This window comes from Danaus plexippus, assembly GCF_018135715.1.
Source record: "Danaus plexippus chromosome 3 unlocalized genomic scaffold, MEX_DaPlex mxdp_30, whole genome shotgun sequence".
NCBI lineage: Eukaryota > Metazoa > Arthropoda > Insecta > Lepidoptera > Nymphalidae > Danaus > Danaus plexippus.
In genome coordinates, this window is record NW_026869845.1 from 2,826,090 (window position 1) to 2,853,515 (window position 27,426).

The 27,426-nt window shown below is 31.8% G+C and overlaps 1 protein-coding gene across 2 annotated transcripts in view; it reads right to left on the reverse strand.

The window, feature by feature from the left end:
- Positions 1–27,426, reverse strand: part of LOC116779791 (formin-binding protein 1-like) — a 30,453-nt gene that overhangs the window by 2,386 nt on the left and 641 nt on the right. Inside the window, exons 2-12 of one of the 2 annotated variants that reach the window (XM_032674268.2) lie at positions 8,314–8,429; positions 7,760–7,810; positions 6,670–6,814; positions 5,691–5,842; positions 4,292–4,448; positions 3,634–3,771; positions 3,194–3,391; positions 1,514–1,588; positions 952–1,045; positions 705–855; positions 205–497 (exon numbers count right to left, since the gene is read on the reverse strand). In XM_032674268.2, the coding sequence (XP_032530159.1) occupies positions 205–497; positions 705–855; positions 952–1,045; positions 1,514–1,588; positions 3,194–3,391; positions 3,634–3,771; positions 4,292–4,448; positions 5,691–5,842; positions 6,670–6,814; positions 7,760–7,810; positions 8,314–8,429 (1,570 nt within the window). Of the gene's footprint in view, positions 1–204; positions 498–704; positions 856–951; positions 1,046–1,513; positions 1,613–3,193; positions 3,392–3,633; positions 3,772–4,291; positions 4,449–5,690; positions 5,843–6,669; positions 6,815–7,759; positions 7,811–8,313; positions 8,430–27,426 lie in introns of both variants that reach the window. The other variant, XM_032674259.2, reaches the window with a different exon arrangement.

Consider the following 27,426-nt stretch of genomic DNA (forward strand, 5'->3'; position numbering starts at 1 on the left):
CTTTAGATATAAATTTGATAACAAACAACAAAATGTATCGTAATTTCAACACAGTCGTTAAGGATTTAAACGGTCATAAGTAATTGGCATAAAGTTAAATCTCAGTCGTCATACACGCTGTTACTAATATTGTAGACTATTGATTAGGACAAACGAAATTCTATGTTCATCAACTGTTTATAACCAAAATAAATGATAACATACCTTCGAAAGCATAAAGCGCCTTGCAGTAACCTAGTGGCTGTAAGTCCGGCTCGTAATAATAATCGAAGTCGGACTCGTGGTCGTCGTGGTCGTGGTCGTGGTCATCGTGGTCATGACCGTTGGCGTGTTCCGCGTGACCCGCGGCCAGCTCGCCGCCGAGACCCGACTCCGGGGAACCCCCCGCGGCCCGGGACGACACCGCCATGACGGTGTTGCCAGTGTTAGTGCCGGTACCCGTACTCACGGAGGATTCGGACGCTGAGCGGGATAGGGAACCGCTGTTCGAACCGATGCTGGAAGGTAATTGATTTTTTATTATAAAAAAAAACTAATGTATGAATGTTCATGGCGAGATATAAAATCTAGGATACCATAGGAAATTACATGAAGTCATTATATATGTGTTCAACAGGCGATATTATAGATTATAAATATACAAATAAGTACCTAATACTTCGAGCTTAAATATAAAACAAAATATATAATAACGGTAAAATTACCTCGTGGCCTGTGTGGGGGCGCCGTTAGTCTTGTTGATGGAGTGTATGGGCTGGGCGCACACCTGGTTGTTCGCTTCCGCCAGTAGCTCTTCGTATTTGCGTAGTTGAAGGCGTAGCTTCTTTAGTTTATCACAACATTCGTTAAGCTGACCTGCAATATATAGTTATATTAGGTTTAATCATTCAAAAAATCTTTATATGCGTAGGTTCTTTAAAAAATATATAATTTATCAGAGAACATTCAAACCTTCCACAGTCATAGGGTCGCCCAGTGTGGGATTTGTTTCGTAGACCCCTTTCATTTTCATAAGACCCTCCATAGCAGCTTGTTCTTGGCCAACCTATAATAGCAATACACATTAAATTGATATTCATACGATATAATACAATATATATATATATTCAACCCCAATATATGTATATATCGGATTTAATACAAATTCATTGTTTAAACAGAGAGACGCCAGCCTCGCTGACGTCACTTATGTCACTTGTTTCAGTACGTTCCAAGTGTCCAGACGTCCAGACGTCATATTTATACCAGAATTCAAACAGGTCTATTCTTCTTTTAAACAGTCTTTGATTTCATTTTACTTTTAACAATAGTAACGACGACCAATAAGTTGTTATAATAAGTGATGACAGTCTTGAGTTATTTTCATGTTGGATCCGTCATTGAAGCTGCTAGCGCCGATATATATATATATATTGAATGTTTAAAAAAACAAGTTATATATTCAAAATAGAATGTTATCGTTTATAAAAGTATCTTTAAAAATGCTACAAGATTTTAGAAGTAGAATAATCACCTGCTTGGTCAATTCGTGTACTTTAGCTAGAAGTTTCTTTTTCTTCTGGTTGGGCGGTAAATCTGAATAATCCTCCTTTCCATCGACCGACAAGTTATTCTGAAAAAATATTTAATCATTAAATAAAAAATCGATCAAAAGGTATTTCAGATCGTTCACTCGAAACAATTACCATCAGTCGCAATAGTAACGACATTTGTATTATACATTTATATAAAATCCCAAGTAAAGCTAAAACACAAATTTAATTTCACAATAAAAATAAAATCTTCAATAATAATGTTATTATTAATTTTGTAGTTTTCTTTTTATAACAAATAAACTGAAGTAAAAATATATATATACAGTTAGTTCTGTGACAGGAAAGTGTAAAATAGGAGAGAATAGAAAAATAATATAAACAAAAAAGCAAACAGGTAAGGCATTGATCAGCTGCAACGAAGTCGCGTTAGTGCAGTCACGTGAAGAAAACAATGAAATCAATGAAAAAAATAATGTATTTATACTTTTTTACGACTAATGTAGTTGGGTGGTGTTGTGATCATGAGCACACAAAGTCATTTATGCCTTCAGTGCATATAATACAGTGGACATCGATGCCCTGAATGTGGACTAATATATATATATTCATTATTGATCTGATTTAGCCAAAAGTCACACACAGACTGACCTTTAGAGAGTTGCACGCCTCAATAATCTTCTGTTCAAACAAAGCGGCGATACGGAAGCAAAACAAAAAACATTAACAAAGGACACTTGAACCGCCTCAGAGGAAAAGTGAATGATATCATTTTGAAATGAAACATCGAAGATATACGACAATTGAAACATACACTAGTGTTCTATTAAAGAAAAAAACATAGTTTTTAAGTATTTACAAATAAAAATCATAATACCTATATGAAAGAGATAATAGAGATTCAACTAGTGTATATTTCTAGAAGTAATCCATTCGAAACTAGAAATTCATTAATAATTAATATAAGTGTTCAAGATATTAAAAAAATAACTCTTGCATGCAACAACTTACACCGCCCGATAACACTTACTTTGTCCATAGCGTCGCATGATGTTATGTACCCATGTTATGTAGGGATCGGGGTATGACATATAAAAAATAATATTAGTACCAAATTATAAATAAATAAAATTCTATAACCAAATATATTTACCATGCAAGCAATTTTATATTAGAAACAAGCGTTTAAAGCTATTTATCACAACCATTGTTTAAAAACATATGAATTATATCAAATGCTATGGGCCTTGAGACCGAGTTATGATTGTTGTTGACAATTGTGTAACTGTTGTTTGTTACAAATACTTTAATAGATCAAGTTGTACTTGTTGAAACATTTTATACATATAATCATATACTAATTGCACATTACCAACTGTTTCATGGCCATATAGGCATTTAAAATTCTAGAATATATTCAACAGACAATATCCTTTTTAGGATACACTTTTTCTAACTCAACTCTAGTTATATAAATTATGAGTAATAATAGAAAAAAAAACATATAAATCTCATTATAACCACACAGCCGTTACATATAATATAAAGATAACCATGCAATATTATAATCCGACCAAATAAAATCTAAGCTACATATAACATGATCAAATATAAGATGCTATTTAATAATTAATTATAATGCGACCAAATTGAATGCACACCTTGTTTGAGCTGAATATAGAGAGCAGGCCACCTCTCTTCTTGATCCGGTTACCGGACACCGTGCCTCTAACTGTGATATGGTTGTGGGTAGGGGCTGGTACAGAGTCCGTGGCGTCAGCGCCAGTCGCGGGTTCAAATCTGAAGTCTTCAGGCGGGACGAAACCAGATTTGTACCTCTCTATTACTAGCTGAGTGTCCTGGAAGTTATTATATATAGAAGAATTAAGAAGAGAAGTTTTATGTATATTTGATATTGTATATTATTTTTATTTAGATAAACTTGTTCTATTCTGTATGTTATATATGTATGTTTGGAACCTTACATCAAAGCTTGCAAGCACAATAATTATTGCTAATAAAAATGTTGTTATCTAAATACAAATCTCCAAGTATATCATTATATTAATACAAACGACTGATGATGTAACAGTGTCTTTACCTCTTTCTCGTTTATATTCTTGGCGGCCTGTTCCATACCGTCGAGACATTGCATTATAATCGGAAACACCTTCCTCTCGACATCCACTGAGCTGATCATGAAATTCTTTATATGTTTTATTCTCTTCTCGTCCAAATCCTGTAACGAAGGCCATGTTTAGACAGCGGTGCATTGTGTATAAAAATAATTTAACACACACTTGACTTCCGCGTGACCCGGTTGGCGGAGCGCCAATTCCCGGAGCCGGGAGACATTTCGATTCGTGTCAAAGTTTAAATTACTTCCCACTATTTAATGTTGTGATGGCATCCAAATGGGACAATACATACGATTCTCGGGTGACATAATAATATATATGTTACATTAAATAACGGACACTCAGACGTTACTTGGACCCGGCTGAACATAAATTAACATCATATTGCCTTAAACAGTATAATGAAACTCTGTACTAGTAATGAACTCGGTAAACTAGCCGGCTTTAAGAGCACTCGCCACTCAACAGAAAAGTCGGAACCCAAAAAGGATTTGTTGAAAAAATTTAAAAACGTCAACGTATTTTTAATTGGACGGTCTTGAAAGAGTCGAGTGACGTCACGAACAGAGAATATTCATGTAAACATCGCACAGAGTAATGTTAAATAATGTTGAGTATTACCTGTAACTGTTTAAAAACGTGCGGCAGCTGTTGTTCGTAGTGCTGCCTCTGTGCCTCATTGGTCTTCCTCAGTTGGTCCATGTATTCCTGTTTCGCGTCCTCGCACGCTTGACTTCTTAATTTCATGTTCATCTTCTGTTTCTCGACCTCGGCCCGACTGAAAAATGTTCGAAATGAAATATATACGTTAGTATCTTTAAAAAAATGGCATAAAATTTTAAGATATTTATATATATATGCCAGTGTTGTTTAATAAATGTATATATTTTCGTTACTTTTTACAGTATAAATAGTAAAAAGTACTACTACATGAGCATGTAATAATTATATTGAGACTAAGAAATAAAGATTTCTGACAAATCATAGTCGTAATAACCTTAATATTCGAACATTTCTCATGAAATCACTTCGTCATATACGACAGATCGTATGACACATCGCTTAATAAGTTTTTTAATTTGTATTAAAACAAATAGGTATATATATATATATATATTTTATATACCTATTATATATATATATATATATATATATATATATATATATTAGCGTAAAATATAATATGTAATATAATAGTCATAGTGTTTGTATACATTGTTGGTTTGTTGCACAAGTCTCGTATTCCGAGAACCATGAATCAGAACGTCTTGTGTTACTTTTGCGGACATCGATATCCTTTCACTCCAAAACTAAATATAATATATGTAGAATAACGTTAAAATATTTACATTTATATAAAAATATTAAGAGCAATAACATATTATATAAAGGTAAGTATATTTCCGTTATATGTCCATTATGTTATTTTGAATATATCACTTTTTTTTTTATTCAATACACATACAATAATTTTATTTACAAAAAGTTATTCGATATTATAATCATTGCTTATAAAATGTTTTTCCTACATCTATGGATTATAATAAAAATAGTCATAATATTTTAATTTTTACGTTGAAGGAAAACTAATTATAAATTTTGATATTCGCCTCGTGTTTTCGTTCCAAGGATTTCCACATTGCATTTAATAATAGGACGAAGAGGAAAAGAAGCTTAAATCTGAATTTGTAATGACACACTACAGTGACACAGTGACTTTTCATATTTTCCTTTGTTGTTATAAAGTATGGGAATAAAACATAGTGTAATTAATTTCAACGTGTGAGTATAGTAACTGAATAACAACGTAGAGATCATTTCGTTAATTTTTTTAAATAGAACTAGCGTACTGGTTGGCACATGTATACGAAAAGGTTATTCGTGAATTCAATTTCGAAATTATTGATTTTGTTTCTCTTTTTAAATGGAACAATCCTATTGGCTGTTTGTTATCTTTCTCGCTCGCCCTTCAGTTGTTGTTAACATGATCTATATATTTATCCCTCTCTAGCACACCAACCTGAGGTGCAGGTCCGCGTCCGCCCGCTGGAAGGCTTCCAGTGCACGCTCCGACTCCCGCGCCGCCCTCTCGTATGAACGACGCGCACGCTCCAACGCTCCCACGGCCGTACTAAGGACGGCCATTTGCTTTGAACCGTCGTTTAAGTGTCCCTGGAACATAATACGCCTTCATTATATTGATTCATTCAATGTAATATAGACATAGATTGAAGGTTTAAAAAATCAACTCTAATAATAATTTTATATAAAATATACTAAACAAAGGAGCACAATTTACTCCGTAATATCAAAAGTCACGCACGTGTCCTAAGAGGAAATTCCTTATATTTTGTGTGACGAGTGGCCTCGTAAACAACGACGACCCACCGACACACTTGTACCCCGTTAAGGTGAATACAACGAACGCTAGCCACTTTAGTATCAGCAGGGAGCTGAAGGATTCACTAACAAGCCCTTCAACTCGAACGAGGAATTCGTTCCCCGATAAAAACTGTGCCATTGGATATTTAGAACAAAGTCTATCCAACATAATCAGGACCTCAACTTTTAATAGATTTAAGACAATTTCATAACTCGAACAAAAAATATATAGGAAACCGTACTAGTTTATTTTGAGAGACGTTTCTCGAAACTCAATAGCTGTTACGAAATTACCGCAGGCTGCATACAAAACGTTTAGTTCGCCCAGCGATTATTGTGCCTTTTAATATTCAAGCAAAAAACATGCTGCTTCGGAACTCTACAGTCGAAAAATATAAAGGCACGTCCTAACAACGAAATTCGTAGTACCACAGCTTGTTCTGTTCACCGGAGACCATTGTTTGTGTTGTCTTTTTAAAATACATGTTGGGTAAACTAAGAGACTGAAAATATTTTATATATTATTCAAAATATATTTACATTAATTAAGTAATAGCGAGACGATATATAGATATACAAAACAATATATATGTGTAAACAGGAAACGTATAACACACCTTCCTAGCCTCTCTCAGCTCCTTAGCTAGTAAATGTAACTCTCGTACAACGTTCGACTGTAAATTCTCAGCCACCAACTCCCTCTGACCAGCAAAATCACCCAACTCCTGAAGGAGCTGTCTGAATGCTTTACATGATGTATATCTGAAATTATAATGCTTATAATATAACAAATATATTATATAAAAAAATAAGAAAGAAAGTATTAAATACAGTACGCTAAGTCTTAGTAGATACGGAGAGTTAATAGTTTCATATTAGTATATCTTCCCACATCATAGTACTAACTTAGATTACCGAACGAGAAACGGGGAACGCGTCGTACTTAGTACAGGTTTCGTATGTAGTATTTAGACTATGAAGACTGCATACACTACCCAATTAACAAGAAATTGATAAGACTTAACATATGAATGTTAAATGAATTTTAATTATTATAAACATTAATATATACAATGGTATGTGACGTATAATAATAAAATCTATACATATTACAAAACAAAGTCCCTCGCCACGTCTGTCTGTTCGCGATAAACGGAAAAACTACTGCACCGATTATCAAACAGTTATCACCACTCGATAGCGTGATTCTCGAGGAAGGTTTTAGTTTATAATTTGTTTAGTTTTTGTATCTACTTGTGTGTACATTCACGATATTTGTTGAAGATGTCGGGTAAACATGAGCCGCCTGAGAGCTTTTAACGAAAACGCTGCCTAAAGCCTTTGAGATTGTATAACAAAATAATATATCGTGGAATTGTGTATCTTATATAGGTCTACAGAAAAGTCCGCGGTGGCATATGTCTATACCTTAAGGATAACATACTACTACTAATCTTACAACTTATAAAAATCGGCATTCCTAAAGCGTTTATTGGAAAGCTATTTACATAAATACGGCATTAAGTCTTATCAAAATAAATTACTTTTTAAATCATTTAAATCAGGCGTACCATTTGAAAGTTATCATTATATAAGTTTAGTAATTCTCAAAATTAAATAGGCTATTTTATATTTTTTCTAAAGTGCTCGTGCGAAGCCGGGGCTGGTACCTAGTATATAATAAAACAATACTAAGACATTACTTACACGTATTCGTCTTCTTCCTTTCTTTTTGGTTGATAGCTCTTCACAAGCCTCCTGGAAGACATTTTTATTATTGTCATTATAAAAATTGTTTAAAATATAATTTAATACATATGCATAGAAATGTCGGGGACTGAGGATAATTTTGTTTTAACGATTAACTTAATCATAATACAAACAGTCCTTTTAAAAAAATAAAAAAGTACACATATATGTATATATTGTATAAATGATAAATAATTTATAACTTAGATTATATAACAACTTTTATATATATAATGATTAAACAATCCGATGTGTGCAGTGAAAGTGGACATTCCACAAATTAACATATCGAACTGGTACTATTAGTTATAATGACATCAAATAATAATATTATACTTTTCGTATACTTTTACATAATATAAATATTTATAACAAATTCGTAGTTATATATATTTTCTAATACATTTGGAATGTATTTAATTTTATTTATATAATACGTATTGTTAAGGCGAGAGTAGAATGATTTTTACAATGTGTGTGTCATATGTATATATATAAGATGTAGTATTTACCTTAATTTGCCAGCATATTCTAACTCTATAGCACACCGTTCCTTCACAAAATTCCCATATTTATCTAAGAATTCGATACCTTTATGAGTATGGGTGGCTAAGTTATCATATTGATCCTGTGAACAAAAGAGAAACATTATAAGTACATATGTTTTGTTATAAAACTATAGGATGCTGTACACTGATATCGGGTCATCCGGAACTGACGCAAAATTTGATAAACGTTTCGTTTCCTACAATACAATGTGTATCATAATATTGGCATGAGTAATAAATGCAACATATATTATACTTGCATGGTACACATAAATCAATCTTTAATAGTTATAATATTACCCTCAAAAGAAAAGTAGTCCATTCTTATTTAGTTATTTTTAAAAACACATCTCGTAAATACGAATAAGATTTATGAGCAAAAATAAAGAATATTTTTGTATAAAGAAAATGTCGTTTGGCAATATTTTCTGGCTTCAGCTAACCTACTAAACAGCTTGCAAAATTTTAAAGAGGCCATAAATGTGGGGTGGCAAGAATTACATAAAAGTACTTTTTCTTATTTTGTTTCAAGTGACATTCAAAATCGCAGACGAAAAAGCCTCTAATCACTAGTATTAAATAAATATCAACATATAGCATGTATTTATAACATTCTATTATATCCCAGCCATAATTAAGCAACAACCATTACTTCGACTGGTTTCGCTAACGTGTAAATGGCAATATTGATTTCATAGTCATAATTAAAACTGTTTCTAATACAGCATAAAACTCGTCTGATATCGAAATAAGATACAAAATCACTTCCATCACATCAAGTTACAACAGTACATTGAAAACAGAGTTTTTATATGTAGTTCATACAGATAGAGTTGATACTAAAGTCATAAATGGGAAGCTGCTCCGGACAAAGTCACGACAAATCGCTTTCTAAATCTAACACGATAGCCAATCTAAACTTGATCATCTTATAATAACTTTAGACATATATATATTTAAACTGTTTTCGTATATTATATTTTCAATCGGATAAACATCAATACAAAACAGCTCGACAGTACTTCGAAGAATTAAGACCGAAAAATTACAGGAATATTATCGTCGGGAGTATGTAGTTTTTTACAAAAATAAATCACGCGTAGAGTTTATCCAAAAAAATAAATAGTTTCATTTAAAGTGATATTACCTTCATTTGTCTACCAGAAATCCTTTATGTATAGTCACATTTAAATTTATACTTAGTATTTGTTAAATATAATGAAACGACAAAAAATAAAGAACTTTTGTAAAGAAATAACATCGGATACGGGGTGAATCACGATTGAAACTCCGTCGGATATCCCTCCCTTTAAATGCTGAGTTGAATCCTAAAATAATCTCGTTAACTGAGGCCATGTATGAATAACTGTCTGGCTAATATTTATTTTGACAACGGTATGATCATACGACTTATTTATTTATGTACTGTAACAAGTGAAGTCAAAATTATATGTTCTTTATGAGCTTAAAATTATGTGCTAGTAAGAGAGAATGAAACTAAAAAAAATATTGTTAATCAGTACTGCTTGAACGCTCTCGTCTTAAACGGATAAATGATGTTGAAAATTTTAATCGCTTCCTTATTTAATATACATACTTTGATCACCGACATTCAATAATATAGTTACGATATAAAGTCGATAGACTCTTCTTATTATATTCATTAGTTATACAAACTAATATTATTATATTATCAAATAGATATAGAAATTTTTGATAAACATTAAAATATGTTACTTTCACATGACACTGCATTAGCAATTTAAAACTATAAACTCGTGCAGTATATGTATTATGTATGTATGTTTGACTGACGATATCCTGTGACAGTATTGTCAATCTATTACAGAGGTCCAGCCAGCATCTATAGCGTACTGTCGCTTCTCATTAAGACTGGCGAACATCTTGGAAGTTATAAATATTCTCAATAACTGTTACTCTTGTATCGATATCCTGTGGTTGTTATTATACTTGTACTATTCTAACACAGTACGGAACAAGTTTCTACTGACATTCCAAATTTTTTTGTAATACTATATTTATTTAATCAGCGGTTTCGGTCGCGGCATTCCAGCTACGTAACTAAGTACATATACTTAATTTTATTGGATGGATAGTTAGCTTTGTGTGATACCGTAATATAAATGCACACACACACAAACTTTCTCCATAATACATATGTATAAATTGCTCGTTATATAAAGTGAAAATAATAACTGAACTAAAACATCGTTTCGAATTTATAAAACATTTTCATTTTAATCTGCTATATTATGTGTGATATATATAATAATTTAAGTTACAAAAAAAATAGATAAACATACGAAATCACAAACGTTTGCATTTTTATGGCAAGAAAACTTTCTATATACATAGGATCAACAAAAAAAGTATATATATACGCCCAAGACATGTATTTTATATAAGTTCGTTGGCCTCCAGTAGGATCTACCACTGAGATAGTTGATCTGGACGTGGGGGAACTGGATTGGTGACAACTGCTTATATACTACAAGGCGCTAAAAGATACGCGTATGACTAAAAGTGCATTTAACTTTGCTGAATATTAATGCTGATGCCTGATGCTATTCCGAGAGCCATTAAGTCACCCCGTTCCCACTCCGCCATCACTGACTATAGGGACTTCATTAACGTACCGTGACATTCGTAATTCTGAAAACGTCTAGCAATTTAACGGAGATATGCATGACCTCTTATTTAATTATTTAATTTTATATATATAAATAACAATAATTTTATCCCATAGTTAAACAAACAGACACAACCAGAAATGATATACTTAAAATACTAAATATTTCTATAATAATTAAGTTACATATGTCTATATCACGGTTAAAAAAAAACAATAACTTGTAGATGCAATATTATGTCTATTTAATAATATATATGAATGTGAACAATACAGCTAATACTATTACATTGGCGCGTACGAAATGCCAAATGAGCGGCGCTACCATCGGAATGCACTTACAAATGACCAGTACCATCAGCATTCAAGTCACACACGAGACCTCGACGACTGTCGACATATGTACACAACACATAACACATCAGTATAACCACAATAATATTTTATTTAATAGTTCCACAGTCAGTTTATCTCCGAGTAGTAATTTAAAATAATATTCTTATAATTCAAGGACATTATAGGTTCGAATTTTAACGAAACGTATTTTTTTTTTTCATACTAAAAATAAATTGTATCACAATCGATATGTATTAAATATATATAGGTATATATATAAATATTTACACAGTTGTTCCGAATGTTAAATTAAAATTTCATTATCAATTTAATTAGTTCCTCGGTTCACCTTGAAGCTACAACATTGAACTTGTCACAGAAAAAACAGATGGTAACCGTGAATGTATTACCTATTATACTAAATAAACGCTTATCATTAACGTAATCTCTGATAATTAATTTCATAATAATGAAATTTGTCGCTTAATCAATGAATCGTTCCGTCTTATGAACACTAGTCTTCTGTTAAATTCATACAATAATCTAACAATGCGTTTTCAGTGATTAGAAACGTTGACCTTGCCAGTGTCTTAGCGTATCACCTGAATGTCAATGTTGTATTAATCATTCTATTTACATGTACTGAGAATACGTTAAAACGTGTATTTATCAGGCATTAAATTATATCATAATACATTAATCATAATCATGCACTTGTTTGATGAACAGCTGCAATGAAACAAAAAAAAACATTATATTATCTTACTTGCTCGCACCTTTAATGTCGCTTCATACATCACATACGTACATACAGAATGCATAACAGAATCACGACTTAGAGCGCATTGTCTTATAGTAAAATAAATACAAATCCAACACACGAGGAACCTATGTAGTATGCTTAGCACAAGTTTGCATAATCACATTACATATGAATCGTTTCCCGTTTTACGTGCAATAACAGACTTTAAAATAATACCATAATGTGAAAAAAATTATGAATGAAAAACTAGTAACGCTCCGTATGCAGTGCGCTGTGCGACGACGCAAACTTGGGGTACGCATACATAAAGTTTGCAACGAATGCAAAAATTCTATACAAACCAAACCCCCAGCCGAGTTTCAAACAGTTGTATGCGATCCTTTCTCACAGTCTATTGATTATGAGTCGTAAAAAAAATATGTTAGCAGAATTAATGACGTCATTGTTTACACGGAGCTAACCTTTCACACGGTGTTCAGCGTTCAAGCTTCACTTCCGTAACGTCTTGAACGAACCTACATCCAAGTCACACCGGAACATGGTCGCTGTGCAATCAGTTCCAACACTGACTCATGTTAGAGGAACGCCTTTTATTTAATAATTAGCGATCGTTACTCATACATACTCTATCTAAATACAATAGCTATATGTATTCCGTGATAAGATTACAATATGTCCGAGGTGTCATTAAGTACGTTCAATGACCTAAACTCGGATAACTGGGTTAGACCAATTCAACATACTATTTTACTGTCACGTTAGAATAGAATCATACAATTTATTTAATTTAATACATATTAACTATGAATACTAGGTTTTTAGTTTAGTAATATTTTAACAATGACTTATGGATTACGACAATGCGTCTTTCTGGAAATCCGTCATTTATTTGTTAAAACCAAAAACAATACTATATCTATATTGTTCATATTTCCTGGAAACAGAACCCTGTACTTATTCACAATAACTTGTAAACATTTCTTTGAATACTTTTAACAATAATAAAATTGAAGCTTTAGTCTTCGTTCAAATTAAATATATTTATCATCGACACAGATATGAAAAGTATTGTAAGGGCTCATGTCCATTGTTTGATATCTATAATTACATAATGTAAGCTTGATGACGTTCGCATTGTTCCCAAAGGTAGTTCGGTGCAAACAAATGACAGTATAATATAATACATACAATAGATTTGACTGTTCTGATAATAACACCACAATGGAAACACGTCCTTTTTGTTTCTGAGATCGCAACTTCTGTCTGAAAGGTTTTTGAATGTTAATTTTTTTAAATTAAACTATCCGTTATGCAGCTAAAGGAAAATTTATTAATAATTGTCAAAACAACTGGTACGGTTCCAATCCTGGTCATGTCAAGGGATTTTTCAATTAAATGTTCTATAGAATATTAATTTCCTAAGTTAAAAACCAACCAAGCCAACAAAAAACGTATATATTATGGCAATGTGTATGTCGTAACAACTCCGAAGTTCTCAAGGAGTAATCTTGAAGGGTTATAACTTGGTGTCTTTTATATACATTTCTTTATTTTACTTTAATTTAATTAAAATTTAAATAAGACGATACAAAATAACACGGAAATTGATTTAAAAAGCGATAAAACATGCTTGTTTTATAAAAGTTACCACTGTTTAAGTGATTCGGAACGTTAATATCTCAAATATTATTGATTTTATGAAATTTGAATTTATTAATATTTTTTGTCTATAAATTTTGTCTACGTATAATGAGAAAATTGAATTCTGTAAAGAATGTTTACACTATTAAACCATGACGAGTTCTTAATTTTTAATAACGACAATATTAAATAATCAAGTGTTTAGTTAGTTTCAAGTGAATATTTAGTTAGTCATAGTAAAAACTACAAATGATCGAACTGGACTACTACAAATTCAAGTAAATATAAATGAATGTATATTTATTACTCTTTCACACTAATGAGTAATAACTACTAACCGGTTTTGAATTGAAAGGTACGGAAAGAGTAACATACAAATTAAATTAAATTAAAATTATTCACATATATATATATTACTACCGTCTAAAAAACTTAAATTCTGTTAAAGTAATAACCAATATGTAGAGATGGTCTATAACCGCTAGCGTGTGGGTAAGTATGAACAAATTATTAAAAAAAAAAAACATTCAAACTGTCGATGTTTGTGTATACTATGAAAACTCGTAATAAAGTAACGTTCGTCCAAAACTTATTTCTGATGAATGTTAATTGCGAGATCGAAAGCCGTTAACGGTACTTGGCTTGCATAAATCATTACAACAATCACAACTCACTAAAAGTACATTTCATATATAAAATGTTTTATTAACTGATTTTATTACATTATTATAAGCAACTTTTACTCAAGATTTAAAATTTTTAAGTACAGTAATCATGTAATTCAATCAAAAAAATATCCAGCAGATATCCAAATAATAAATAAACAGAATGTTTATAATTAATTGAAATGTAAACGAGACAAATAACTGTGTATGATGTACAATTTTATGATTAAAATAGTTAAAGACATGTTCGTACATTGAGTTAACTTAACAAAATTTTAACAAATAAGAATAATTTTATTGCATTGAAAAATAGTAAAAGTTACAAACGAACATACAATGCCATCGTAGAAACGAAAACATATCCACGCAGTCGGTTTGATAACCAGCTCTTTTTATATCGTTTAACAAATTAACAACGCAACTCAACATTGACACGAATTAACAGCATACGTTGTATGATAAATATAAATTACTATAACAAAACTATTATCGTGTCCCCAAAACATTAAAGTTCCTGAAGGTTCATTGACATTACGAAATCGATTGTTATTTATCGAAATGTACTTCATCATTACTACACAGTAAACACAGAATAACGAACGAGTCTACATATTTTTTTTTTAACAAACTAATGTAAGTTTTATCTCATTTGCACTTAATGAGAAAAATCATTCGGTTACTGCGCAGTGATCTACATTTTATTTAAATACCTAAAATAATATGTATATATTGCCAAAAAGATATCCTTTAAGCAGATGAATCAAGTGTATCCTGCAATAAAAAATCCGTGTCAAATAAAATGAATGATAATAATCAGGCCAAACGCGTCTATAAAAGCATTATTGCTTCAATATTGTCACGTTCAAGGATCATGAGCTCGTGTCTCACAAGTCTCTCGTATGGTAAATATTTGGACCCAGACTGGTCTATAAACACGTGAGTCACGACCCACCACGTCACGGGGTGGCGGACGGAGGGTGGAGGGTGGAGGACACCCTTGTTTGGGTTATGACTCAACCGCCCCGACGAGGCAGAAACATGAAATACATTCAGAAATTGATACCGTTATTGGTTTTACATTAGAATGTATAAAAGTTATATTAATTGTAACTAGTTCACATTTCTAATGATATATAATAATAAAAATGAAATTAGAGCAACCATCGCGACAAATATATTGTTTCATAGACGTTTTTCATGTACTATTTTTACAGAGACAATGTGATTTATGAAAGAACTAAATCGAAAAAACAAAGGGATTATTTCCACCCCTGCTTAATGGTTCTGATGGTTTCGTGAATTTCGAGAGGCCACCAACCAGGGGAGTGACGTTTTTAATAAGTAAAAGTATTGGAAAGCGGCGAAAGCAACTATACGATAAGACTTTTAATGACCAACGATGAATACGAAACGATGGGAATATACATAAGACTTATGTAACATTATGTTAATATGACAAAAAAAAAACAAAATATTTATAAAAGACAAACGAGAATAATATTTACATATTAAATGGATACGGGTATCCATCCACATAATGTGTGCTTAGTAGAAGATTGCTTCTTCAAAACAAATTTTTTTATAGTTTTCTTTCCAATAAATCATGTTATTATATAAAAATATTAACATACTTTGAAACGTAAAGTCTTCAGGTTGCCGATGTAAAACACGTACTGGGAACACAGAACATTCGTTATACGTAGATTGTGAAAGTAAGGTAAAACACGATAACCATACGAAAGTTATGATGGTTACGTAAAAATCGATTGATTGCTTTGACATTTATTTAATAAGTGTCGTAAATATTGCAGAATAATATACTTACATAAAAATATATAGATTAAACGCTTCACTTTCGTTATCTGATAATGGTAATAAAAAGGTATTACTTAAAAGATTTAAATGAACCATCGGAATAGATGTATTTATTAAACTTTAAAAACATATTAAACAAGCAGGTATCATTTAAAAAAAAAACTATTTTCTATTTTCTGGAACACAGATTTTTTATATATTCAAATAATTATTGAAGTCTGTCAAGATTTAAATTAATATTCCCAACTTAATACTTAGTAGTGCGTCTTCCAATCAATTGCTCCAGAGGCTTTTATCAATAGCATCTATATTTTTCAACGACAAACTCTTACAAAAAGGGAAGTCCAATGAAGAAGTTATAAGCGAACTTACGTAAATATACAGTATTATTGGGAAATTAGTTAAAATGTATTATATTTAGCATTTTACTAATTATTTGTCCATAACACGTGGAAGCCATACACTAATATTCTTAATTCCTACAAAATATATCCACCCCCTGTAGTGAACACGTTTTGTATAATAACATTATAATACGCGAAATCTTGTGAAAGTAACTTCGTATCCTCAGAGTCGATGACAAAAAAGACGATTGGATGTCATTAACGAGACTTGTATAGTGGAAATTTATTATTTGTGTAAATATATTTATAAAATGAGCACTTTTTTATACAAAATGGATACGTTGAACCCAGAGGCCAGAACGACTTTTGCATTGCGCCAGTTCGAGTGCACCAATTAAAATCAGTAATTCTATCGACATACCACAACCATATCTCAGGTCTATAAATATTCTACCTACAGCAATCAAGTGCTCTCCAACTACCACACCATATTTGTCAATGAATTTAAATTTCTTCACGACAATTTCTTTCGCCACGCCATTAATTATACACAAAGTAGCAGTGTTTCAAAATACATTTATACATGTATCTATATTTTTGTAAATATTTCAGTCCCTTTTCACATGGTATCATTATAAGAGGTACCACTTCGTTGAATATCCCCTTTGATGCGAGGACCTATTACGTGGGAAGAAACGAAAGGCGCGGGTGTATTGTGTTGAACCTGGATACTGTATATAAAAACTTTTTTTTGTCATTCCACTGCCCATTGTAACTACAAATGGGCTTGTATCCTGTCATCAGTTCTGTTTAACGTGATGCCAATGTTTCAATATAATAATTCAATATTGAATACGTATAAGGTTCGCTTGAATCATTATGTCCTAAATATCAGTAGAACATTATTCAATACCCTTCATAGGGGTCTGTGATTGCATTAGCAGCCCCGGATCTACCCTTGAGACTTTGTCGTGGGGGAATCGGCGATTTTGTAGCAAATTTTGTATTCTTAGCTCTCATACTAAATAAAGTAAGTATATTTGGAACAGGAACATAATTCTGCAAATTTGTAATAAACGAGAATCAGCTGAAGTTTACCTCGTCAAGTGGCACTTATAAGCGGTTCTAAGAATAATATACAATAGCAGCATAGAATGTGGCTCAGCGCGAGCCCCGAGCTATTGTTGAGACGTGCACGTTTCCGCTTTCTCGTGGAAAAATGTAAGCACTCCGTTGGAAAGTAAACGCATAAAACGATTTCGAGAATATCACATCATAAATGTGTACCTAATTAAATTAATCATAACAGGTCGCTGCTGGCATTAAGTAGCCATAAGTCATTTGATATATGACGTCTGGAGTCGTTATCTTATTGCAAGTTTAATTGACATTAAATTTCTCTTTTGTTTCAATTAGTCTAAATATTGTATGCATTATTGAAAACGAAACCGAATAGCTGAACATAAAAAAAAACGAGTCTGGCATCAAAACGGTGGAATGATAATGTACATGGGTACAATTTTAGTAACGAATTCAATACACGAACAAAATTCAATCACGATCTCAAGGCAACACATTCGGAATAACAGTACGTATTTATTGGTTACATCGATAGTTTGAAAGTTTTGGATTAGTTATACGTGTATTGAAATTAACAATTTCATACGATGTTACACAACAGTGATACCGTCTGTTGTATTAGTTGGGGCTAATTTTGCGCTCTACAATATAATAAAACTATAAAAATGACGTGAATAACGGTCAAAGCTGATGGATGGAAATGTACGGCCTATTGAGACAAAATGATATGCAATAAACGTATTTTTATGTTGATATGTATAGATTACTTGTAGTTAGTTTTGTATGGACATTTGGCAGCTCTGGCCGAGGCGGCAGACGGGCGCCACGGTGATTACAAGAGCCCACTGTTCTATACTTCCCGATGCTAACAGTGTAGCCACATTAACCCTTTGGTCGAACATACACGACCTTAACTCAGATGACTCAAAGCGTTTCATTGAATACTTATTATATATTCTTTAATAAGTATTCCTGACAACGGTTAATAAAAGTCTGGAACGAAACTACGTATGCTTGTAAACGTAAATAATTTTATAGCGATCGTTCGTTTAATAGCATAAAGTGTTTTATAAGACCGATGATAACGCTTATTTATTTCCTCTAAAACAATGTATAATATAAGAGCTATTAATACGTAAAACGGTATTGCAAAAAGACACTGGCATATTGAAATTAAGATAGTATAATGTGGAACTTCCAGAACACGTTTTAAACGTTCATTCATGGCCGTGGACGGTAGACGGTAGAACAATAGAAATGAGCAGCAGATGCGTATAATTTTACAGCTGAGTGGTCACAGTAGTGTAACCGGTCGTCGAAGACCCCTGCAGGTGTAAATCTAAACTCCTGATAGCTCCTACTTAGCTAAATTTATTTAACTCTATATGGAACCATTCAAAGTAAAACCTTTACTGTTTCTTTATGGCATTGTTTTTTATTTAATGCATTTATAATATACATTTGCATTTATAATATACATTTTCCTTATAATTTACATTTATAATATACATGTGGCTGATGAAACTGCTTCTTGTCAAATTATGAGTTTATGTATTTGTATATAAATATCGATATTATTGTAACATTAGCCATAAACACTATTGTTAAACTGGAAAATTTACAATTAATAGGCCACGAGCGTAACTGTTACAGATTAATAAACATTATGACGTAATCGGTATGCCGAACTGAAAATCCACTTTGCTATTTCGGTTCCTAGAGCCACTTAAAATTATAATGACCGAACGTAAAAAGAAGCGTTGGTTATATTGAAGAGTCTAGAACAGAACACCAATAAAAAAAAATATTACACTTAAATAAAAAGTTACACAAATGGTTTCTTTTCAAAGCGGAACTTTAGTGTTTATAAATATTTAAAGGAGTTATTGAACACGTCGTCGTTTATTAAGGCATCCTCAACGATTTATATATCTTGCAACAGATGTAAAAGAAGATCGGTGAAATTGATGATCACGAGTGCATTAACCCACACACGGACAACCACCTGAGACTAAATACAGCATCCCAAACTCCAGTTACTGACATACACGAGTAAACAATTCCGTTTCAGAAAAATACCTGTTTAAATTTATTTACAAACGGACAAGCAAGATAACTTTACTAAGATGAAAGAAAACCTGAGCTGAATCGAAAAGAAATATCGTCTAATTCCTTAAATTTATTAATTATTATCCTTACATTTATTTATACTAATCTTAAATTTATTTATATAAACATTGCACATAACTTTTAATATACGGCCACTAAAAATAAATCGGACAAGACAGTATTCAAAACTCATTATTGAGATTGTAAATCATAAATATGAGATATTTTAATATGGCTGGTTTATACGATGTCATTAAATTAATCCTACAAGTTGGAATAAGGCATCGAGGTTCGAATGCTTCCAGTACAAAGCACCTTAATAATGTATGATACTAATTTCCGAAAAATCGACATCCAATTTCGTATCGAGTTCTTTGTATCATGAATTTTGTCACGAATCAATCATACTACGTGATGCTATGAACGTCTGGAAGGAGACATGACGTGTGATCATTGTTATGCCATTTTGGAAACACGTTCAATTATATAAATACAAAACACGCAATAGTATATATAATAATGAACATAAAACTTCATAAACAAAATTTTGAAAATTATCTATTTAGACAGCACTATTCTAAATAGGCGACTGGCGTTAATTCAAGTGTAACGTTCCTAAATCAAGAGTTCCTCGATCCATTCATACTATGAATCACAAAACGAAGCACATGCACTTGTTTTGTTAACAGGTGACGCATACAATGCTAGTAAAAACGGACGAGGGGAAAACTTCTCATTTTTATTTGAGCGTTATTTCAGGGGGAGTGAAGTGCCAAAAATGGCGGATGCAATCACAACGAGCACGATAATGTTTCTCACATTAAAAACACGAAACATTAACGATACGGGTACAAAATGCTAGAGAAGACATTCCGAACAACTTTCAAGTTAAAACCTTGACAAGGTATTTTCGATAAACAGCTGTGCGCAATACATTCGTTAATTTGATTTGCAACATATTTAGCTAACGAAATCACACGGAAGTAATGCATGTACGAAAAATTACTCATTATACAAGCATTACTAATACAGTAAAACATTTCTAGAAGTCAAACAAGAGATTAAAACTTTGTCAAGTAAGGTGATATTAAAGTTAAGCTATTCGTGCGTGACTATTATGTAGGTAATCTGGCTTAATATCAAGGCCGAACACATGAAAATATCGCTGTGTGGTGTAATGGAAAGCTGTTCTGAAGAGTGGAGCGTCTCATCACCCACTTATACTGTACGGCCGGTCGTGCAACTCACGCTGACACTTTCGCTTCATACGCTATTATTGAATCAACCTCAAAGCCAAAATTTGAATAATTCTATACTTGCATATCCATTCAATACAATGACATACATCGGATGAGTAACGCTGTATCATTACGGTACAATACATTTTGCTGGTTTATAATTTTTTTTTAAAGGAATTACCAACATGGATTATTTTGATTTAAGGAATAAATAAATATATCGCTATAGGAAGAGACGGTTGTTGTTTTTATACGAATGCCAAAAAATAGTCCAATGACCCAGTAAGATAAAGCTTGAAAGTCAACTCGTAACTCTAAATGTGATATAAATATTCCTGTTTTATATATATTTTTGAAATCCGTTGTAAAAATATCAAATGGATAGCCGCAACGGTCGCCGACAGTAAGTCAAAGGTCGAACAATATTCCGAATTGAAATACGACGAACCTTTGAATAACTTGACGTACGCAATTATAGACGTCAGTTAGAAATTTAAATTAAACGTGAAGATTTGTATTAATTGTACAGATAACATTTTATAAAGACAATCTTCTATCTGTCTGTATGATTAAATATATAATAAATCGAGTGTGCGTTTCTCGTTGATATTAACTGATAAAGATAATAAAATCTTAATCATTTATCTCACACTGCTTTTATCAAATAGAAAAAGAATATTCTCACGATCACCAAAAGATAATATGTTGGGAGACGTGGTTTGATATCGAGTATTTAATAAAAGATAATATATAAGATCAATCGAAATAACATTCTAGGCTGATTGTAACTATAGGAATGACCTTAACAGTTATGTCTACGTAGTGCAATACGGAATGTTTCCATTCACGTTATCATTGAAACGGAAAAACAAGTCTGCATTTGTTTACCGAAATTTTTATGACGGATCAAAAATTGCGATAGTGCAGAAATAACCAAGGACAAGCCACTGCTCCATAATTAGTCCGTTTTCAGCACTATTATGATATGTTTGCAAATTACGAGGAAAACCTCACCAAGCTACCAAGCATTACGCTCGATACATTCGTGTTTATTTAATATTGATTTGATTTATCATTAAAACCATTTTAAGTGAAGGTTAATAAGCTTGACATATTTGTGGTTACTTATATGGTTTTGTTGTTCGCTATTATTATATATGTCATACGTCCGAAGCCGTTCTGTGTATATCATTACACCTAAATTACTGACAAACTTATATAGAACATTGATCCCGAGTACAATAATACCATACAAAAATGAAATCTTTTAGAGAGAAGTGAATGACCTCGAACTTGATCATGCATCACGTTCAAATTAATGTAAACATACAAATTTCAAATAAAATAAGCAAGGAATAGTTCACTTCCGCCTTCAGGCAGACACGTGCCAAATGGAAGTAACGGGCCGTGTATACACATAAACAACTCAGTGTAATAGTAACATAAAGCACACCCAATAACCAAATTTAATTTTAAACTGTAACGATAACACTACCTACTATATCGCCGGCCATAAGCGGTGCAACTTGGAACATTTACATAGACGCATCGACAGATTTACGAACGGATAGTAAAACTTATTAATGTAACTTCCTTACAAACTTCTTTTTTTTATATTTGACCCAAATCTGAAAGCTTCGGTCTGAATTATAATGCTTTCCATAGCGTAAAAGCTGAATGCAATGACTGAAAAATGTAATAGCAGAGGCAAATTATACTTTTACCGCAAAAGCCGTTCTCTGGCAGTAATTGGAGTAAAATTGTAACATAAACCCAGGTACTTCATAGCACATACCAATAAATTATATAATTATCTTGTGGGCTTGTGTCATTTAAGACTTCCTGTTTTGAACCGCCAAGAAAAGTATGAAATTAATAACTGGCACAAGATGGATACAATGTTTTAGAGCAAAGAAATGTTTAATTACTGAACAAAACCTACATGTACTTCTAGAATTACTACTTTTTATAAGATATATGTGAAATATGCTGTAGGAATTTTATGTCTAGTATAGGGCTCTACGGTAAAGCTGACGTTATGAAGCAATATAAATTTTATTTGCTTTCATTTAACGAGCTTATGAATGTATTTAATTTTCATTTTGTTCTCACCCGTAACCGCATAAATACGTTTTGCAAAAAAAAACCTGCTAAAATTCACATATTATATATAATTTTCAGGATATATGCATAAAACAAACTTTGAAAACCAACAACATTTTCCGGTAAATCCACAAACCGTAAGATAAGTGCTCGTGTTGCCTTTTTAACTTTGCTTTTCCCCACTAAAATCTCGTAAAAGATTTTTTTTTCGTTCTATTTACGAGATTTAACATGGCCAGTTTTAACATAGAAATTAGTGCTATATTCAGTATTTTCTGTATGACTTTTTTACAATTAAACACTTTGAAAGGTAATCGCACATTATCTACATATATTGGTTTACGCAGTAGCGATAACTCGTGTATTAATTTATTTATTTTCATTGCTATTAAACTGCAACAAATATAATATCATAATCAAGATATAGAGCGTATTACGTGTAATGATAATTTACTAATGCAGGAACTTATGGAACAACTCTAATTAGATGTTGATTATTTCACTTTAGTTAGTTTTAATAATAATATAAGAAATTTATTAAAATAAGGTTTCACAAATTGTGATAGCGAACGCTGGACTGAGTGCGTAGGATGGTGTAGGACGGTGGCGGACGGCGAGCAGCTTGCTTTAAACAAGCGTTTAGGGATTCTCGAAAATAACCCAACCATACGCCTTGTTAATGTTTAAGCTTTATAAAATATAGCGTTATTTGCAACCTTATATCAACGATATGTCGAGTCAGTATCGCCTGTTTTTAATATATATCCGACGCCATCTTATTTTGTACTGCCCTGTGTATTCTGGTCAAACCGGTTACTCGCTGGAGTCCGCGAATGGACCTGCCACTCGCCAAATGTGTTGCTCGCTCGTATTGCAAATAATACCACCTCGTGTTGGATAAACGCCAACACTCGAAAAAATATTCAAAAATGTAAAAAGGAACTCACAATCAAAGCATTCTACAAAAAAAAAATACAAATATATTTAAATCTATATCAGACAACAATTAAGACAAGGCGCTGAAAAAAGCGCTTTTTGTTTATTATAACAAACCGATTTAAAAGAGAAATAAGTTTCCCATGACCTAAACAAATTTTAGGTCTTTGTTTTTATAGCTTAGGGCGCGGAGTCTATTTGATTTGTAGACATGGCCATGGCAAAGGTCACACCTAAAGTAATCCAATCTCACATAATAACCTAATTAAGTGAAGACTTTAACTGCGCCTATTTTTTTTATAAAGATCCGTTTTTTAGAAACTCAAGGATTGATTTCAAATTTCAGTAAACAAAAAGTGATGCCCACAAAAAATCAACAGAGATAATAAATTGCTAGGTTAAGAAATCGATCTGGTTGTTGCGGTCAGGGATATTGTTTCTCTGTTCATAGAATGTTATTTTAAATGAAAAACGTGATACGATTTTGTTTATCAGGAATAAATATAAAATAATCTTCAACAATGACATCATTGTTTTATATATAATACAAAGCCATAACGGGTTTCATGCTTTTTTAAAACGCTAAACTATTTCGCGACGTGGGCTGAATAACGACATGGCATATGGCTGTGATCAAAAAAAGTTCTATATTATATTAACATACCCACTTTATTGGTGTCACAATTCGCAGACGCGTGTGGTATTAGATTCTAGACAGATCTAATAGGTCGTGCTCACTATATGTATTGTACAAACAATATATGTTGATCCTTTCATTATATTATTAAACCAACTTAAAACTAGGAAGTTATGAAACCGCCATGTCTGAATGTAACATAAATAAACAAAATATACACACATGACAATAAACTAAAACTTTCCAACGAAATTGCTTATAACTTTTTATATATTAATATAGTGAGTTTATGCGGAAGTAATTCTCAGCATCAAATAATAATACAATAACATTTTTATACATTTTCTTAAAGTTTTTCATTTCACAAAACTGAAGATACTCGAAAGAATACAGTTTTTTTATGATTTTTATTAAATAAAATTCAGTATCTTTATAAAACCTCGTAGTAGTGAAGTGCACATGTACACAACCTGAGAAAGTTTTTGGGAGTAACGGCACTTCAAAATCTTTTAAGTATTGTATTCAATTAACAAACACAATATGATTGTACCATGACTAATGCGTATTTTCAATTAATATATAATAAAAGGTCTTATTGTATTACTTATGACAATAGTGTACATTTTAACTCCTCGTAATATCAAAATACAACAAAATGATGTTCTTTATCTGAAACATCAAAGAGTTTTGACTTATAGAAGTGACGTAAAAAAATATACTGTTTATTGACCGATTTTTAAACAGACATACATAACAAGGGTATTGTAGGTGACCGTATAGTAAAAGTTTGCGTTGTTCATTAGTAACCATAGTAAGATTTGAGAATCAAATAAAGTTTTACAAAACGCATGATTTCCAATTTTTTATCCGACTGCAACTTAAACGAACAAAGAGTGGGGTTGTGTTGTTAATGTAAATGTATACGAGCGTTTAACTTCTAACTTTACAGTAAATACGACAGTTTTAAAGTCCAACAACGAGATTCAAAATGTTTTATTTAAGCCAATTGCATATCAAAACAAACTTTAACCCAATATAAAAAGTACGGAGTTTTAAATAATATTTTTATCTATTTCTCTGTTGTACCGTAAATATAAAACATCAAAAATCGAGATATGTTTTAGGGTTTTTGTTTGTTAAATTTTTTTAAAAATCATAGAAAATTTGCTTTTGATTCTTGTTTTTGGATTACTAAATAAAAATACATAAAATTTGTAAATAGGAGTTACACAAAGAGAACAAGCAACACGTAACATTATTAAGTAGGCGATTTTTTTTTAATTCCAGCCTAACTGTACTCCAGACTCGATAACCTTTTTTACTATATCAATTGACAAAATTCATTGAATGTATTAAGATCACAACAGACTGTCAAACTATAACAAGTTTTAAGGTCGCTGTTACAAAACACTCGGCGATGTAGTTCACGGACGGCGTAAGATAATTTGATTGTGTGACACCTGCTTTAAATTATATTGTTAGCAAAACATTTTTAGGAGAAACGAGAGCTACAAGGATAAATGTTATCACATCTTATTTGCCACACGATGTTAGGTCAACACTCTTGTGAGTACAATAATAGTGCTTATATTAACAAATGGACCACTCGTACCATTACGTCATCTTTAGCATGGATAGATTGTTAAACCGCACGTGAACAACGAACTGAGACACGTCTTAAGAAAAAAATATAACTGGTATATATTTCATACGCGATAATAATATGTTGTACGTATTTAACGGCATGTAGGTAACAGATAGGCTCATTTCACAACTGTTCTAGTAAGTAGAGTGAGGAATGCGGACCGGCCGTAGCAATCGGCCTTGCATCTTGCCAACTGACCACTCACAGTCTACATACAGTGTGAATGCAACACTTCAAATTCTGTTTAGCTTTATATAAACAGCTCATCTGTGTAAGGGGCAATGACCTGATGCTGTCAAATTCTAAACCCAAGCTTTTAATTGGAACAATGTAAATAGACTTTCCGAGAAATTAGTAGAGCGCTATTTTAAAAAATGAACATGTTTTTCAAAAAATAAAAATTCTTTATAATTTTATTTTTTCTTGAAAATAACTGGCACGTACAAATATATTCTGACCAAGACCTATAATATGACAGAGAAACTACCAATTTAAACTTATAAAAAGAATATTAGTGTCATTAGTGATATGTAACGCTAACACTATATGACATATAGTACTGTATATGTTTTTATTATTTAGCAAATTAAAGCAAAGCAAATATTATACAACATTAGAAAATTAATTTGCACTGTAAGTCATTTATATAAGTTTTAACAACATTTATTACTTTTAAATTGTTTCTGTCTGTAGCTTTGATTGTATGAAGTCTATTTTTTACTCTATTTTTTACTACAGATCTCTAAAATGCAGATGTATGTTACCTCCAACACCATCAATAATGAAACTCAATATTTATTTGTAGTTTTTTAAGTAAGTTATTTAAGTTTTCGCTTTAATTACAACTAGTAAGATTAGACTTCTCATAATAAATTTTTAGGCAGATATACAAAAACAAAAACTTTACAGAAAATACAGAATAGTTTTTAATCTCTATTATAATATAATTTAAATCTCTATTTAATATCTATTACTATATCTAGATATTTTACTATACCACTCACCACATTTGTCTTTTCTTTATTATTTTCTTATAACAAGCAAAAAAATATGTTTGAATTCAGATAAATACTGGATAAAACTGTATAAATTTCGTTATTTTCAACTAAATAAAA